At 39.8% G+C, this 18,246-nt stretch overlaps 1 protein-coding gene across 3 annotated transcripts in view; it reads right to left on the bottom strand.

Annotated features, from left to right (window-relative positions):
• Positions 1-18,246, bottom strand: part of mapkapk2a (MAPK activated protein kinase 2a) — a 50,994-nt gene that overhangs the window by 7,546 nt on the left and 25,202 nt on the right. For all 3 annotated transcript variants that reach the window (XM_054784487.1, XM_054784488.1, XM_054784490.1), the window contains exons 3-10: positions 6,194-6,333; positions 1,552-1,616; positions 1,401-1,480; positions 1,173-1,299; positions 982-1,057; positions 773-897; positions 214-299; positions 53-133 (exon numbers count right to left, since the gene is read on the bottom strand). In XM_054784487.1, coding sequence (XP_054640462.1) covers positions 53-133; positions 214-299; positions 773-897; positions 982-1,057; positions 1,173-1,299; positions 1,401-1,480; positions 1,552-1,616; positions 6,194-6,333 — 780 coding nt within the window. The remainder of the gene's footprint in view (positions 1-52; positions 134-213; positions 300-772; positions 898-981; positions 1,058-1,172; positions 1,300-1,400; positions 1,481-1,551; positions 1,617-6,193; positions 6,334-18,246) is intronic.

The raw sequence follows: 18,246 nt of genomic DNA, 5'->3' as shown, positions 1-18,246 counted from the left end.
ATGTTGCAGCTGTGTACTCTCAGCAGATTTCAAGGCAATGAATACAACAAACCTTGACATCCTCCCATGCATCCTTCTCTTCCTTGAGCACCCGGCTAGTGTGGAGTGGCGTCTGAGGAACCTCCATCGATTGCTGCAGAGAGACACAAGGATCTTCCTTCAGTGAACGATGTAAACCACAATAAATCAACTGAGCGGAAAGAAGTTGCTTACATTAATCCAGGGATGATTCATAAACTCTGTGATGGTCAACCTTTGGGTGGGCTCTGTCTTAAGGAGGGTTTTAATCAGCTGTTTCGCTGCAAATGAATGTCAGAAAACAGTTCCTTAGTATTAAGACTTTTTGTACAATTGTGCTTATACTGGATGGACTTGAAATTGCCACTGAATGTTGACATACACTATTAACTATTCCTGCATTCCTCAAAAGGTTTCCAGCTTTGGAGGGACATGAAAATTTAAAAAAAAAAAAAACATAATTAACTTGGCCTTCTTCGAGTGTGAGGGTTGCCACTGGCTGTGCGGGGCACATCCCTAATAAAATGGTAGGGGAAACACTGTTTTCATTCCAATGATGTCAATACATGGTCCTTTATTTTTACAATCTGGACATATTTTCTAATTCATCTTTTGTGTGTGACATTGTTTTTATACACTCCTGCATAAATCATTATGTCATGAAACATTTTTGTTCTACTAAGAGCAGAGGCTACTAAATCGCAATCACATCTTTTGTTTTGGCACACCAAGTCAAAATGCACATTATCATCACCTTCTTCTGATACATCAGACCACTCGGGATTGGGAAACACATATTGGCCCATCCTGATCCTCTTCTTCATCCCAGGAGAAATGGCTAGACCGTGGTCAGAATAAAAAGGGGGGTATCCGCACAACCTATAGAAAAACAGCAATGGCAGTTAAGATGTTGCGGCCAGAAAATAATCCCAATGTGAGCTAAGGTGAAGACGACTGACTTACAGGATATACATGATGACACCCAACGACCACATGTCACATGATTTGTCATATTTTTCTGGGCCCAGAACCTCTGGAGCTGTCCACAAAGTGAAAGGAAGACAGGAAGGTTATGAATTATAACCCTTGATACTCAATTCACAAGACATGGAAAAGACAAAAGACGGCAGTAAAAAACACAGAGGGACTCTCACCAACATAGTAGGGTGTGTAGCAGGGAGTCGCAAGAGAGTTGTGTGAAGTGGTCTCCTTTGCAAAGCCAAAGTCTGTGAGTTTGAGCAAAGCGCTTGGCCTCTTTGTAGAGTACAGTAAATTCTCTGGCTGTAGGAAGTTGACATGAGTTACTAAAAGCGAGCGATGGTGCTCTCGTAACTTCTCAGTCAGATTGCTTCAAACAGTGAGAACGTTATGATCATACAAACCTTAACATCTCTATGTGCAATGTTGACAGCATGCAGGTACTGGATTGCCTCGCCTATGCTTTTCATAATGTCAGATGCCTCTGAGGTAAACCATATACAAGTGTTAGTATAGAAATTACACTCTGGGTAGTCATTTAAGAAATGCTTGTACCTCTCTCTGTGAAGGCCTGGTCGCCCCTGTCCTGGATTCGACTAAAAAGCTCACCACCATCCATGCTGCAACAACAGACAAGTTCAATTTTACATGTTGCTTCAATGTCATTATAATCAAATTGTAGGCTGAACATGCTACACACAGTTATTTCTTGAATTCAGTAGTGCTTCGCACCTTCTTTATCAAAATGCTGGCACTTACAACTTTCTTTGGCTCCATTTTGGGTTGCAGTATTGAGGTGGGAAACACTATTGAATTCAAGAAACAACTCAAACAGGAAGGTGGTGGTGGTTGAGCTCACTGCCACATTGTGTCTTTGGGGACAGTCAATAATCATGCCTTTAAAGGTAAAAGTAACCTTAAATCATTTATCCCTTTCATCATTTTTATGTATTTATATGCATTTGCAATTGTCTTCTGCATGTCAAACTATAATTGTAAAACTATAAAAACCGGTGGGAGTTTCCGGTGTGATCTTGCATTATATGTGCAATGACTTTGGTCGTATTAAATGTCCCCAGTTCTGTGCCACCATGGCAAACTTCTGCATAACAAGTTTTGCACTCAGCTGCAACATCTTTTCAGACTTCGACGAAAATTACACAGAGCTGACATCACCTCTACTCCTTGCTACTCTGTTAACACATTAGCACACGCTGTCGTTGTGATGACGTGGGCTCTAGCCGGCCGCTGCAGGAGACTTGCTAGGGCGGAGTCTGGAATTGACTGCTTGTATCAAAATACCAATATCAAAGATTTTAGATACAGGCCGATATAATTCAATACTCGTTTTTTGCTAATATCGGCCCGATAGCAGATATCATTATCGGATTGGGACCCCCCCTAGTTTTTATGTCTCCATATTAACAGTGCTCATTTTATTTTTATACTTGTATGGCAGTCAAAAGACAGCACGGTGGCCCAACAGTCAGGAGTTCAAAAAGATCTGGGCTCTAATCTCCTTTTGGGCATCTCTGTGTGGAGTTTGCATGTTCTCCCTGTGTGGGTTTTCTCCGGGGACTCCGGTTTCCTCCCACATTCCAAAAATATGCATGTAATTGGCAACTCTAAATTGTCCATAGGTATGAATGTGAGGAATGTGACTGAATGGTTGTTTGTCTGTATGTGCCCTGCGATGACAACCTGTCCAGGGTGTACCCCGCCTCTCACCCAAAGTCAGCTGGGATATGCTCCAGCATACCCCCGCAACCCTAATGAGGACAATTGGCAGAGAAAATGGTTGGATGGATGAATGGAAGTCAAAAATGTAATGGCAATAGTTTGACTCTGGCACAGATTATTTCCATTTCCATTATTTTCCATGGGTTAAGACATTCAAGCAAACCAGAGATCGACCAATGTACAGGGACAGATTTACAATATAATTATTCATGCTAACTGTTATCCTTTTTTCTTACAGAGATCAGTCGTCTTTTTTGAACATTATATAAATTTAAGTGTTTATCATTGCTTTTCAAATAAATATCAAATCATTTGGCATCTGTGTTTGTTCGCTTAAATGTTGAATTAAATTGTGCATTGGAATATGCTACTTAACTGGCTTCATAAGTTTCATTTATGCTTTGTATTCTTTATGATTGTAAGTTTGCAGGTGCTATCATCCATGTCACGTTTGAGGGTTTCTGTGTGTGACCAACGATGCATGACGCATCATTTCCTTAAGCATGCATATGTAAAAATGTTTGGGGAGACCTGCTTACCACAGCACACTTCAGATTTCTGAAAATCTGGCTTTCGCTTTTGTTCTCTCCCCCCTGTCCGTCTTCTTAAAATTTTATGGGGTGATTCATGAATTCTCATCAGCAGTGATGAGAACGGCGCCACTGAACATATTAATCTGGCACCATCACAGCAGAAAACGTTATGTATAGCCCCACGTTTTCACTTTCCATTCTTATCTAAAGTAAAGTACAGCGTTTCCCACGAGGCTGCATTCTAATTGTGGTGAGGTGGGGTAGAAGGCCATGATGCATGTGTGTAATTTATTTTATTGCGTTTATTTGTTAAACACAGCTGTCATTCCGACTCAAATGATATCAGAACATCAACCAGATATTATAGGTAGCATACAAGTTAAATAAATTAATGAATACAAATATTTAAATTAAACTAAATGCAGTTACATTTGGTAACATTTTGTTTTCATTTTTATAATATTTTAAAACATAGTTAAAAAGGTTTGCATTTGAGCTCATCAAGTTGTGTTTTGCGTATGATGACAGCTGACAAGTTGTTTTGTACGTATGTACAGTACAGGCCAAAAGTTTGGACACGCCTTCTCGTTCCAAGCATTTTTTTTATTTTCATGACCATTTAAATTGTAGATTCTCAAAACTATGAATGAACACATGGGGAATTATGTACATAACAAAAATGCGTGAAATGTTTTATATTTTCGATTCCTCAAAGTAGCCAACGTTTGCTTTTTTGATAGCGCTGCAAACCCTTGGTGTTGTCTCAATGAGCTTCATGAGGTAGTCACCTGAAATGGTTTTCACTTCACAGGTGTGCCTTGTCAGGGTTACTTACTGGAATTTCTTGCCTCATGAATGGGGTTGGGACCAACAGTTGTGTTGTGTGTCCAAACTTTTGGCTTGTACTGTATGTACAGTATGAATTAAAGCAGGTCATTTTAAAGATCAACAGTTCATGTTCATTTGGTTAAATAGATAGTTTGGATTTTTTTGACATCCTCAAAAAAAAATTACATCTCACAAAACACTCAGCGTTATTTTTGTCTCCCGCTGTATCCCTGCGCACTGTCAACTGTGCATTCATGCATATGTGATGACGCTCGCGACGGAGCGCTGGGGCCATCTTGTATATGTATGTGTTACATAGCGGAAGAAGATGCGAGTGTCTTCATCACATACATGCATGTCCAGGCGACAGTGCGCAGGGATACGGCGGGGGAAAAATATAACGTTGAGCATTTTGTGAGGTGAGGAGGCATTTTTGTGATGCAAATGTATTACACTTTTGAACGCATATTGTTTTGAGAAGCCAGACTACGTTCCTCATCACGGATCTCCAACCAGAACTGGACTCACGGGACCAATTGGGGGTGGGTGTCACTGTTGGTGTAGTACTCTGCTGATGGGGATGTCATACAAACTTCACGTCAAAAAAATCCAAACCATCCCTGTAAATGAGGCTTCTTGAGTCTTGAGCTTTCCACGCGAGTTTGTGTAGGCAGATTTGCCTCTGCTTGACACTGCTTATCACACATGAAAGACCACAGATGACAAATACATGATGCTTTGGTGGTTAACATGTTGCAATACGGAAAGCCAAAAGGCAAGGAAAATGTATGAAGGTCATTTAAAAGAAATGGCTCGCTTTCTAATGTATGACGTTAGACAAAAAAAATTCTGCTTAATTCAGTTATGCAAGAGTTATAACATGTTACACTGCAATGAGGACAGAGCTCACCACTAAAATGTAGTATGTTTCTGGTACTCAAGCATACTTATGTAAATGTTTCTATTTCTGTCACGACCCTTAACTGTTATAGTAAAATATTTAACTTGCAAGCCGAAACTGCTTTGAAACAGACTACTAAAACTCACTGTAGAATGTGTTCAGTATTAATAATAATAATAATAATAAAAAAAACAACTGGTCACTGTCCTGCAATTTAAACGTAATTTTATTTTACATTCTGTCGCTCTCTGTTAAAACGAACAAACAATTACAACTGTGGACTGCTCATATACAGTAATCACTCGTTTATCGCGGTTAAGACCCGACAGTAGTAGGTAAGATTCTTTCTAAGTAAGTATTCCTTCGAGGTAAGTAGGATTCTTTCTTTATAAATAGAATATTTTCATAGTTAGAGAAGATCTCCCGTCCCGTGGAAATGGTAAGTTTTTGTCTTCTAAAGTTTAGAAGAAATAAATTTGAGGCTAACTGGTTAGCTCGCTGATATAAATATGTACCACAGCGTGTTCCGAACACTGTTTTTTTGCAGACAGAGGAGGTAGTAAGTACTCCAGAGCTTGGAACACCTGTAGGAATTAGTTGCACCAACTGCCAAGACTTGATCAACCTCCACTTCACAGCTTTAAATTGTTGACCCATTTTGTGGTCCCTGAAACAGGCCTTTTTGTATAATTCTGAAATACACATTTTTCAGTTTTGGGTAACCTTACCTTTTTTAACCTCTGGCACTTCACCACTCACGTTTGTACCATTTCAAGCTATTCATTGGACTTCAATTTGAATAAATACCTGGAAAAATGGGGTTGTTCTAAACCTTTTACCCAGTAGTGTATGCAGATGTATGTTTTATTCTAATAGGCCGTATTCAACCATGGAACAGCATGATTTATTCATTAATATATTTTGGACAAACCATGATAGAGTGAAGCCACAAAATTCAAACCTCGAGGGATGACTGTAATTGTATGGGGGTATTATCAGCAGCGGTTCGAATACTTATTTTCAGAAACAACTATTCACACTCATATTCACACCTCTGGACAACTTAAGAGTCACATGTGCTAACTATGCCACCATGTCGCCCACCAGGAGACTCATGACTGTGAGAACCAGCAAGCAGGCACAGAATAGTCCTGTGTGTGTGTGTGTGTGTGCGCGATTGCACTTGTGCACTTACCATTCCATGACAATAAGCAGACATTTTCTGCCTTGATAGAGGTTCTCATAAACATCAATAATTCGTACAATATTGGAACAAGGGGACGCCCTCCAGTGGAGCTCCACTTCTCTACGTGCTTTGGAACAATCCTGTAGCATCTAGATAGCAGGGCAGACAAAATAAAGCAGTTATAAAAAGACTGCATATATGCTGAGTTCATTAATCCCTTTATTACACATTCATAAAAGATGAATGCACTAGATCATCATACACTAGATCTGCAAAGAAGACAGACATTATCAGTATGTAGCAGCACTCAAAAAACAAGGCACAGTGCTGCCATCATCTGGCTAACGGGAGGCCAAATGCTGCAGAGCCTGGCATGTGTAGCTATGACGCCCTCTTCTGGTGACACTGTGTTAGTGCACAATTTCGCATATCATGATATTTGGGTGGTACATACAAAACTAAAAAAAATAGATTTGAGTCACAAGCGAAATACTTTCCTGACAAAAGAAAGTATTCAGCCTTGGAGCGCTGCCAATAATCATCTTTCCATCATGTAATCTATTACATTCCAGTCCGCAACACAACAGTAGGCTTGATACCAATGGGCCCTTCTTGCTGCAGTAGGCATGGGCCGGTATGAGATTCTGGCGGTATGACCTTGGGCAAAAATATCAGATTTTCACAGTATTATAATTACAGCTGTAATAGGTGTTATTTTGAAATATCTTTATTGAAAAGAAGAGGGAAAAAATCTGTTGAACAGCCATTTCTCAACATTATATAATAGGACATGATTGAAGTGGAGCATATCTACTTAACATAAATAATTATCTATAAATAATACATAAGGCTGTAACAAATAACACATTGACGACTTTAACTAATTAATTTAATTAATTAAGTTACAGTAATTAATTAGTTAGTGTAATTAAAGCACGCGCACCATAGCAAGCACACCTGTTATTACGGCAGACGGGTTCGTCGTCATAAACACAGAGCATCCTCAAAGTCACACAGAGCCTGACAATGTTTTATAACTTCATTCTGACCTGAACACACACAGCGGTACAATTCCGACACCAAATACTGTATGTATTTCCAACTCACACACATCTCTAGTCCGTTCAGTCTTTTTCATTCTCATTACAAGACCATGAGATGCATTCATGGACACTCCGAACATCACAAAAACGGCTTTATAATGCACGTGTGTGTGCATAAATAAAGAAAAACATGAATTGGATATTCCCATCACTCACTTCGTCGCTCTTAAGGAGTTTAATGAGTGTGAAGTGTCGCTACACGGAAGCTAAAGGCTGCTAGCGGCAGCACGTCTGCCCGCTATGACAGTCCTCAAAGCAGCAACCCTGGACACTTTAAAAAAGCAAGTTAGCATGTATACCATTAACATGATAGCCACTTGTAGCTCGTCCATGGGACAAAAACAAGCTGGCTAGCTGCCGCCACAGAGGCAGTGACAGCCAGGCAAAATGTGTAAACAAAGATGCCAAAAAGTCGAATGAGATTGAAACGTGAGCGATCACACACGCTGGCATAGATAGGCTTGTCGACATTTTTTTTTAAATCAACTAATCAGCGCATAAATTTACACATAAAATTCCTTAACACAGCATGAAAGGTGGTCACATTGCTAGTTACAAACATGACTGGCACTCATCCACATTGGGAGCTTGAGCAAAATTCTGAATGCGTCATTAAATGCCACCCATTTTGGCTGTAACTACACAACAAAAGAGCTGTATACTGTATGTGGAGTACAGTAGGCTCTAAAAAGGACTATTTTAACATCATCTGTACACATGTGTAATTGGTGTGCCAGCATATTGGCTTGTGCATACAGCTTACAGCACTGGCGCTGCACATCATCATCACATAAATCATTCCGAATTGTGGGACCCAAATATTTGACATTGTTCACCATATTTAGCACTTGGTTCACCACAAAAAAAAGGTTATGATGCTCAAGTGTCGAAAATGTACTTAAATAGTGTTATGTGCTTACATTAGTTCAATAGCTGCAGAGCCAGGTGAAATACACACAAAATCCACACTTTACGGTATGCAAAACTCTATGAGGGCACACAACTCGTCACACCAGCGGCGCTTGATGCTCGCAAGGCAGCAAAAAGGCATGAAGGCATGAATAAATGTTTCCTCTGCAACATTGGGGCATGCTTAATACACAATGTAATAAATTACAGTATGGGCTCATCTTTTGGATTTAATGTTCTTGTCCGGCTTTTCATCCCTAATTGGAATGTGAAGAGGACTACTGTATTTCATCTGTACACAACTGCCGAGTGGGTGGTTTTTGTCCTTGTACTGTGTCCAATTATTCACTTAGTGTTTGCTAGAGTGTAAGAAAATATTTGTTTTAACTTCTATAGGAAAAATGTCATTGTCTAACATGCAGGGGCCATTTATACAAAAAAAAATGGGTGGAACATAAAGCATTTGAGTAAGCTCCACATCAAGGAAACTACAGTACTATCATTCTCACAGTTTTTTTAGCATCCAATTTACTGTATCTTCCAGCCGCAAATTAGCAAGCAACACAGATTTACCTCCCAGCTGACAAAGTTTATCTACATAGCGAGTGCAGTAATGACGACCAGTTCAGGGTGTACCCCGCCTCTTGTCCGAAGAGGGCTGGGATAGGCTCCAGCATAACCGCTTCCCTAGTGAGGACAAGCGGTACACAAAATGAATGAATGGATGGGTTTCCTACAAGATTCATATCATTAATTGTCTGAGATAGTTCCACAGTCTGAAGTTGGCAATAAAGAAAGCTACATTGTGAAATATGTCTTGACGTCCGTTTGAACCCACATATCTACAAAATACAATAGAACGGAAGTTGGATTACCTCAAGTTTTGGACAGGTGTGATACTACATTGTGTATGTCTGATGATGTTCACAGACGTCCAAGACTCCTAGGAATGCTAAGGTCGCTCGTGTACAGCCTCAGGGACTTGAAAAATTAGGGGGAACATTGACCAGCAGTGTATGTGTAACATATATAAAGCGTATTTGCTTAAGCAACAAAATAGAAGTCTAAAAGAAAGAAAGAACTTGTGAACGTGTGTGCCTATCAAACGTGGTATTTGCTCCCTGCGATTGACTAACTCAAGGAAGATCTACACTTGCTCACTGTTTGACTGTACTGACAATCAGCCACAGAAAAGGATGTTATCTGTAATCAATGTGAATATTCTTTAAACATGAAAGAAGCCCTCTGATTCAGTCAGCCCCTCTCTGTCCTCTACCACTCGAGTGATTTCTTCATTTAAATCATGTTATATGGTTCGATAAGATATCAATAGCAGCAAGCCATTGCAGGATGTAGTAATGTACGCAACAAATTGATCTCACTGTGGTTTTAAGTAATAAAACCTGCCTATAGCGGGCACTGAAAAATCCCCCGCAGAAAATTTGCGTGTTATAGACCCTGTGTATAGCGGTCACCTGTCTAACGTGGCCAGAGGCCACCCATTTTGTATCCCTTCGTCAATATCTGACCGCATATGGCGGCCAAAATGCCGAGTCAAGCAGAAGCTTCATGCACAAAAAAGTTTCGTTTTTTAAGCTTTAATTACTGAGTCGTAGCTCAGTCACAATCATTCACAAGATCCACACAAACTGTCAGTTGTTCGACATAAAAAAGCCGTCTTCTTTAAAGCTTGTTGCAGACAGTAACACCGTTTATTTCCTGGTGTGAGACAATGTGCACTGGTCAATACTGTAATGCCCCTTGTTGTGGGGAAGGACAGACTCATGTCGCCGATGCACTTTAAATCGCTTTATTAATAGCGGTTTATTAACCTAGTAGTGCTTTACAAATTTGCGTCCACACTGTGCGGGATTACTAAATAGTTGCATCCAGACAGGAACGGATCACTGAGTGAAAATGATGAAATACACAAGGCACACCTATGTGTGGCAGTGAACAGACACACAGACGGAACCACGTGACTCACCAAACCATAGAAGAAGAAAGAACGCATGCACACATGCTCCGTCGTCTTCAGTCTTGTCCAGACTTATGACAAATTAGATTTACTTAAGTCCGTCGTCCCCCGCTTTCCAGGGCTCGTCTATGACAAAGTGGAATTACATGTGCGTCATTTTGGAAGAAAATAGCAGGAGAATGTCAACTGCCGTGAGTCATGACACTCGAAATATTCAGATATTATGTTGGCTTGTCATCATAGCTCACTTCTGGTCACGTGGCGACGACGACTCTCGCGTAAACGTCACTTTGTAGATGTCATATGACATCAGTCAGCTGACATTAAGGTCCTCTCCTGATCTGCTACAAGCTACACACGGAGATGCAACTTTCATCTTTATTATTCTGATTACGGATTACGACTAAATGGACTAACGGATAAACTAACTGACTACGAATGCTTACTGTATATGTACAGTATAACAAAAGTTGTCTGTTCACTTAAAAAAAAGTGTATTGTTTGATGGCTTTGCTTCACGTCATGAGCTCCACTAAAGAAATCAGTGTTTTGTAGACGTCTGCTTCTTAAACTATTATTTCATGATGAAATGGAAACTGTGCCCATTGCTGAAACCTTTTTAAAATGTTGCCTTGACTTCGGCTGCAATGTCTTTTGCATAATCATTTTAAATTCTTGCATATCGGTAATGTTTGATATTACATGAAACCCTAATGAAATTTACATAGCCATTTTGACTGACATATTACCAGTATTCAGGTTATGTACACAACTATTGAGGAATTGTGTAATTATCTTTACTGTCATACTGAATCTAATTATGACTAACTACTAACTACTTTGATTACTGTAAACGTTAAAAATCTGAATTTGAAATACTAGGTTAATTGGTGACTCTAAATTGTCCATAGGTATGAATGTGAGTGTGAATGATTGTTTGTCTATATGTGCCCTGTGATTGGCTGGTGTCCAGTCCAGGGTGTACCCCGCCTGTCGCCCGAAGTCAGCTGGGATAGGCTCCAGCATGCCCCCGCGACCCTAATGAGGAGAAGTGGTATAGAAAATGGATGGATGGATGGATCATAAGAGGTGTAACGTAGACTAAAATGTCATTTTCGGTTCGGTTCAGTTTCTTTAAGTGCTCGGTTCGGTTAATTTTCGGTATTTTCTGAATTAGGTGGTCCAGTACCCCATATTCCCGGAGTACTCCCCACAGAATTCCTCAAGGAACATGGTCAAATGCCTTCTCCAAGACCACAAAACACATGTAAACTGGTTGGGCAAACTCACATGCACCCTCAAGGACCCTGCCAAGAGTGTAGAGCTGGTCCAAAATTCCACGACCAGGACGAAAACCACACGGCTCCTCCTGAATTCGAGATTCAACTATCTGGCGGATCCTCCTCTCCAGAACCGCTGAATAAACCTTAGCAGGAAGGCTGAGAAGTGTGACCTCACGATAGTTGGAATACACCGGCTGTTTAAAAAAAATAAAACGTTTCAGGGCACCCGGAACAATGTTTCCGTGTGGATGAAACGATAAAATATTTTGCCGTTCTGACCCGAAAATGTTCCCGTTTGGATAGCCCCTGAAATACAAGTTCAGCTGAGCACTTTTCAATTGAATATTTGAATGAGCCAGAGCAGTAAGAGGAGGAGACAAGGCCATGCTAAAAATAGCAAAAGCCAAATCTAAATATAACAAACAGAGCCACACCCCCGCCCGACCTACCTTCTTCTTTAACAACATTTTAAAAACACACACCCCATAAACCCCCACTAGCTTTTCAATAACTGTGTAGTCCCCCATCTGTTTTGGTCCTCTGAGACAACACCCTGAAGCCTGATCAGAAGGAGGGGGCAGAGGGGGCAGATGGGCACACAATGCACTTCCAATCGTAAACACAAAAGCCCCACAGCCACAGGCAGGACACTGGGAGTTGGGTGGGGAGGGAAGCTATTGGGGCTCTGAAGCTCCACCTGCCACTTGTTAGCCTGAAACCCACAGCCAGGACTGATCTGGTGAAATCAAGTAGAGACATCACACAGAAGGCGTGATAAGACAGTGAACTGGGATGGTGGGGAAAGATTACTGTATGACATTAAGCGACTCACTCATTAAAGCCTCTTAAGGGTTAAACGATAATCTATCAGAGAATGTGTTTCTGTACACGTATGCATGATGCAGACACAGGGGTACCGTAACAAACATGTTTGTGTGTCAATGGGACATGATCTGATTAAAGATCTCTGCTCAAGCCCAAAAACGATCAGATATCTGTGCTGTATGTGTCACCACTTTCAGTAATCATGTTGTGTGGACTGTAAATGCTATTTATCTGAAAATAGCAAGGTTGTTTTCAAACAGACAAGGCGGATACTGAAAATTTGATCTAACATCTTAAAATACAATGTTCAAATCTTAAATGTTTTATAGTCGTATTGTTTTGCATCATGATCCAACAGAGGCACAGAAAATGTTATACAGCAGAAATAAAACTGGTGGAGAGTTGTCTTTAAAATCAGTGCAGGATCGATTGTATTTCGTCAATAATGGTGAGACGTTGTTGCAAGCAATCCGTCATGTCCCCTAGTGGTTAAATACTGTATGTAAAGTGTCCTAGGGCACAGCACTTGCATAAAAATGGCTCGCTGGCCATGTGGAAGCAACAAATGACGACAGCATCAGTACACAGTACACAAATAACTGTTACTTCCGAAGCAGATTTCCCACAAAAGGAGCTACAAGTATATTGTAGATGGGCGCGCAAATTTGTAAAGCATTTAGTGGATATTTACAACATGCAAAAAGAAAGCTAAAACTACCCAAACAAATACAGCACACTTTTTAATATGTTTGCTGAGTCCAATGTGCAGCTGGTGATGCAGGTGATGCAGCTGTGAGAGAGTACGTTGGTAAACCTCACTCCCTGACACCTTGAGGGTCACGCTCTACATCAGCTTGACAGCTCGAGTTTTTAGCTTGATGGCTAGTGCTCTCAACTCTCATTCTGGAGACCGGAGACCCAGAGCTGTCTGGATCAGGCGGGTTACACTTGCACTACATCAAAATGTGTGTATTCATTCCAATGGGATATGGGAAATATTGAGTGCACTCTTTCACAACTTTTCAGTCATGAGTGCATGAATGAATTGAACATGCATTTTGTTACGATATACACCCCAGAACAAATATGCCATTTACTGGAACTTTGCCTCAATACCACATATTTTGAATTCATGGGAACGTTTTACAGACTAACGCACGGTTGTGCTATGGGTTCACCAATATCCCCTATCGTGGCCAACTTCTACATGGAGGACATGGAAAGGAGCGCCCTGAACTCCTTTAAAAAGGGAACAGCACCAAGTCACTGGTATAGATATATGGATGACTCATGGGTCAAAATTAGAAGCCAAGAAGTGCTAGCCTTCAACGAGGACATTACCTCGGTGGACAAAAACATCAAGTTCACAAGTGAGGATGTCAAAGACAATTGCATTGGCTTTTTTGGACTGTGGACTGTGACGTCCACATTGGAGATGACAGGGGCCTCCATGTTGGTGTTTACAGAAAAAACACACACACACACACACACACACACACACACACACTGACCAATACCTACTTTCTGACTCACGCCACCCACTGGAACATAAACCAGGCGTTAGAAATTTTCAAGAGTGTGTAAAAACATTAAAATCAAAAGGCACCTACACGTCTTCAAGTGAACAAATATGTTTTTTTTAATTTTTTTTATAATTTTTATCTTTAGCTCAAATAAAATGTAAATACATACCTATTAAACACACACACACACACACGTTTATATTCAGTACACGTCAATGTTTCAAATCAACGGCAAATATACTGAATCTTACGTCACTTAATACTGTTATCTCCCAAACTCATTTACTTTGCCCTCTGTCTCTCATCTCAGTACGCTGCATAAATTGATTTCACATACTGAAATGCTGTGGGTTTTTAGTGTTGTTCTCACGTATAAGTGTTTTAAGTTTAGTTTTTCCCTTAGATCATATTTCTCCTCTCTTGTAGAAAAGTATTGTATGACATTTTTGGGTAGCAGGTTATTGTTTGCTTTATGCATAATTTTAGCAGTTTGAAAATGTACTAAATCAGCAAATTTGAATATTTGTGTTTTTAGAAATAAAAGGATTTGTGTGTTCTCTATACACGGCATTATGCATTATCCTAACTGATCTTTTTTGCAGTACATTTAGCGAGTGAAGATTGCGTTTATAGTTATTAACCCATATCTCCACACATTAAGTTAGATATGTTAACACCAGAGAGAAGTAAAGAGTATAGAGTGATTTTTGGTCAAAGACAAATTTTGCTTTATTCACTGTTGAAGTATTTCTCGCCACCTTATGTTGTATATTTTTAAGGTGAAATTTCCAGCTCATTTGATCCCCAAAAAAGTATTTTCATTCACCCTTTCAATGTCCACACCGTCAATTTGTATTTGCGCATGTAGGGCCTTTCTGCTATTACTAAATAGCATTATTTTAGTTTTACTTAGGTTCTATTCTATCTATTTTTTTTATCAAACCATCCTATTAATACGGCCATTTTATCTGTTACTTTTTTAATTAACTCTGGCGTGCTTTCCCCAGAACAAAAAGCAGTAGTCCATCCATCCATCCATCTTCTATGCCACTTATCCTCACTAGGGTCTTGGGTATGCTGGAGCCTATCCCAGCTGACTTCGAGCGAGAGGCGGGGTACACCCTGGACTGGTCAAAAAGCAGTAGTATTATCTGCAAATAATATTAACTTTTTAAGTCTTTCGTCACTTTACAGATATCATTAATATACAAGTTAAACAAGTTTGGACCCAGTATTGACCCCTGGGGTACTCCACACGTAATACTTAAACTCGCAATGTGTATTTTCCTAGCTTCACATATTGCTTCCTGTTAGCTGGGTAGCTTTTGACCCAATTCATAACAAACCCTCTGATTCCGTACCTTTCTAATTGTGTAATTAGGATGTTGTGATTGTGTTGAAAGCTTTTATCACATCCATAAATACTGCAACTGCACACTTTCTGTGGTCTATAGCGCTGGTAATTTCCTCAGTAATTTCCATCAGTGTCATGGAGGTTGAAAGGTTAGCTCTATATCCGTATTGGCTATCCGCTAGTAATTCGTTCTTATTGACAAATTTGTCTAACCGGTTATTGAATAGCTTCTCGATTATTTTAGAAAATTGTGGTAATAAGGAAACTGGTCGGTAATTTGTAAATTGATGTTTGTCTCCATTTTTGAAGATTGTAACTACTTTAGCTGTTTTCATTTTAGTACGAAATTTACCAGTCTGGAATGACAAATTACTGATGTACGTCAGCGGTTCTACGATCTTGTTAGTAGACCTTTTTATTGTTTCCATTACAATAAGTTGATATTTTTGCTTTACATTTATTGACTGTGTCAGTGACTTCCTTTTTTGTCACATCAGTGAGGAACATGGAATTAGGATTCCTGTCGATTGTTTCATTCCTTTCCTCCACTGTCCAGAATTCTGGAATCTCTTTTTCCAGTTTTGGTCCAATATTTACAAAGTAGTTATTAAACTTTTCAACTACCTCATTCATATCATCATTATTGGTGTTTCAAACCATAAAATAATGAGTAGTCTGCTTTCTTAGTACTGTTCTGTGTTTATATACCTTATGTTTTTTCTGCTTCTTTAGTTTGTTGAATGATAAATTTCCTACAGGCTTTTTTCAGTCCTTTTGTCATCCATGGCTGATAATTTTTCTTTTGCTTCTTGGACATTTCTCGCAAGTGACAGTTCTTATCATAGAGGCACTGTGCACTCAGCCCAAAACTGAGCCTACTATGTTATCTAACTGGTAATCGTTTGATATTAACATAGTATTTTTCTTGTGTGTTTCTCTTCATACAAGATGATGTAGTGTGTGGGAATTTCTGTCCATTCATCCAGATGGACATTTGTGAAGTCAATGAGAGAGGGCCTGCTGGCTCAACATCTCTGCTCTAGTTCATAACAAAGGCATTTGACGGGCTTGAGGTGAGGTTTCTATCAAAGTTATTCCAGACCAAAGTCATCCAAGCATGACCATTGAGGACTTTGGTGTGTGCGTTGTAGCTAGAACAGATAGGACCTCAAACAAACGGTCTACTTTGGACACATAAAATTATCCAAAATGTCTTGGTAAAATGAAGATTTACGATTGAGGAGAAAATAAAGGGGTCTAGTTGAACTATTGAACCACTGGCCTAGCCATTTTTTGAATCATTATTATTGACCATCATCATCATCAATACTGCAGTGCTTTGGGAACTTTCATGTTGTGAAAACCTCTGTTGGCTTTTGTGTTTGATTTCATATTATATAGTTGTTACCTAATGTGACCAGTATAAGAGCTTATACACCACGATTAATATTTTCTGAAATAGATTTCACCTAAAATAATCTGCTTGTGACAAGTGTGTCAGACAGATTTTCACAATAATCTCAATGGAGACAGGGTCTTGGACCTGGGTATCAGGGGTTAAATGACATTTAAATCCCACAAGCTGACATACAGCTCTTTATGTGGATCGCTGAGGACAAAAGCACTGTTAGGCCTTGACTCAAGGAAAGAAAAACAGAACAAGATTTTGCACAAGGTTACTTTTCTTCTTCAGTGTGCAGTCATTGCCTTTGCTTCTAACAAAACACAAAATATGTTGATCACCTATTGCCGTCTCAGTCAATTGTTTTACTGAATAATACAGGAACACATTTACTCACGGTTGTGTAACAATAGATATTAATAGGACAATTACACAAAGTAGTTTTTTAAAGATAGAACAGATAAAAACTGTGCTGTTTTGACCATCCAAACGCCTAAAGCTGCAATCAATGAAAACTAAGAACAGTAAGTTTGTGCGTTAAATGTTCAGGCTAGGCATTTACATGTTTGCCACAATCAAAACAACAATGGAGTAACTGGATCAATAACATCTCCATACAGTGTACATTTAGTGCTGACATTTTGGGCACGACAAGGTCCCTTTATTTGTAAATTTGTAAAATTTATAAATCTCAAACTCACCTATGTGAAATGCAGACACAGACTATTGGAAAGGAACTAAAGAGAAAATCTTCTGTTTCTGCCTCGTCATCGTCATGTAAACATAGCCATGACATAGCCATAAACATACACTACCAGACACTGCAACTGAACTGAAAGTTCTTTCAGGACTTTAGCAGTAAGTTGTTTTGAAGGGACAAGTTTACAAGTGTAGCTGTTTGGGTGAATGAGATAAAGTGAGGTGTGGCAACAAAGAACCTCTTCCTTCCTCACGGCCTCCCTCCTATTCCTTCCTTTCTCTTTACATCTCATGACTGGAAAATGGCCATGCACTTCCTCTGTGACTGTATTAACCAACCTTAGGGCCGTGTCACACCTTGACGATTTAGGCAGTGCATGCCTGACGTGATCATTTTGAGGGCATACGTTGAACTGCCGACAGTTTTTTAAATATATATTTTTAAATACTTTATAAATAGCGTATTCGTAACGAGGTCAACGTAAACATGACGTATTAGTAACTTATATAGAACGTTTCTCCAACTTAAAGACAACTTATATCAACGAATGCATAGCATGTTGCCGGTGTTCACAATTTATGCCCAAAGGCCAACACCTGCCACACCTTGACAATTTAGCCAGCTTACGCCAACGTAGGAAAAATTTGGCCAATACGCTGGCGTACGTCGAATAAGTTATGGGTAAGTTTTATATGTTAACAGCACACGGAAGCACGCCGGCATACGTCGTAGTACGTCTAAGTCGTCCAAAAATTTTGTGCATGCACAAAACGTTTCGACGTATGTCAACGTATGATTCATACGTCCCGCATCCGCGGGCAACAAGTTATGCGATCGTTGACACCCGTTCACACACGTTATTTGTAAGTTACACACAAGTCGTAATATGTCAACATACCTTGAGACAAAACTGTCTTCTTGGCAAGCTTTGGCTGAGAGGAGATGGAGACTGTCGTGTTTGCATTAGCGGATAAGTTAGCAGCTT

Source organism: Dunckerocampus dactyliophorus, chromosome 8 (genome assembly GCF_027744805.1).
Source record: "Dunckerocampus dactyliophorus isolate RoL2022-P2 chromosome 8, RoL_Ddac_1.1, whole genome shotgun sequence".
NCBI classification, from domain to species: Eukaryota; Metazoa; Chordata; class Actinopteri; order Syngnathiformes; family Syngnathidae; genus Dunckerocampus; species Dunckerocampus dactyliophorus.
Note: the sequence above shows the minus strand (reverse complement) of the source record. Positions and strands in the feature narration are given on the sequence as shown.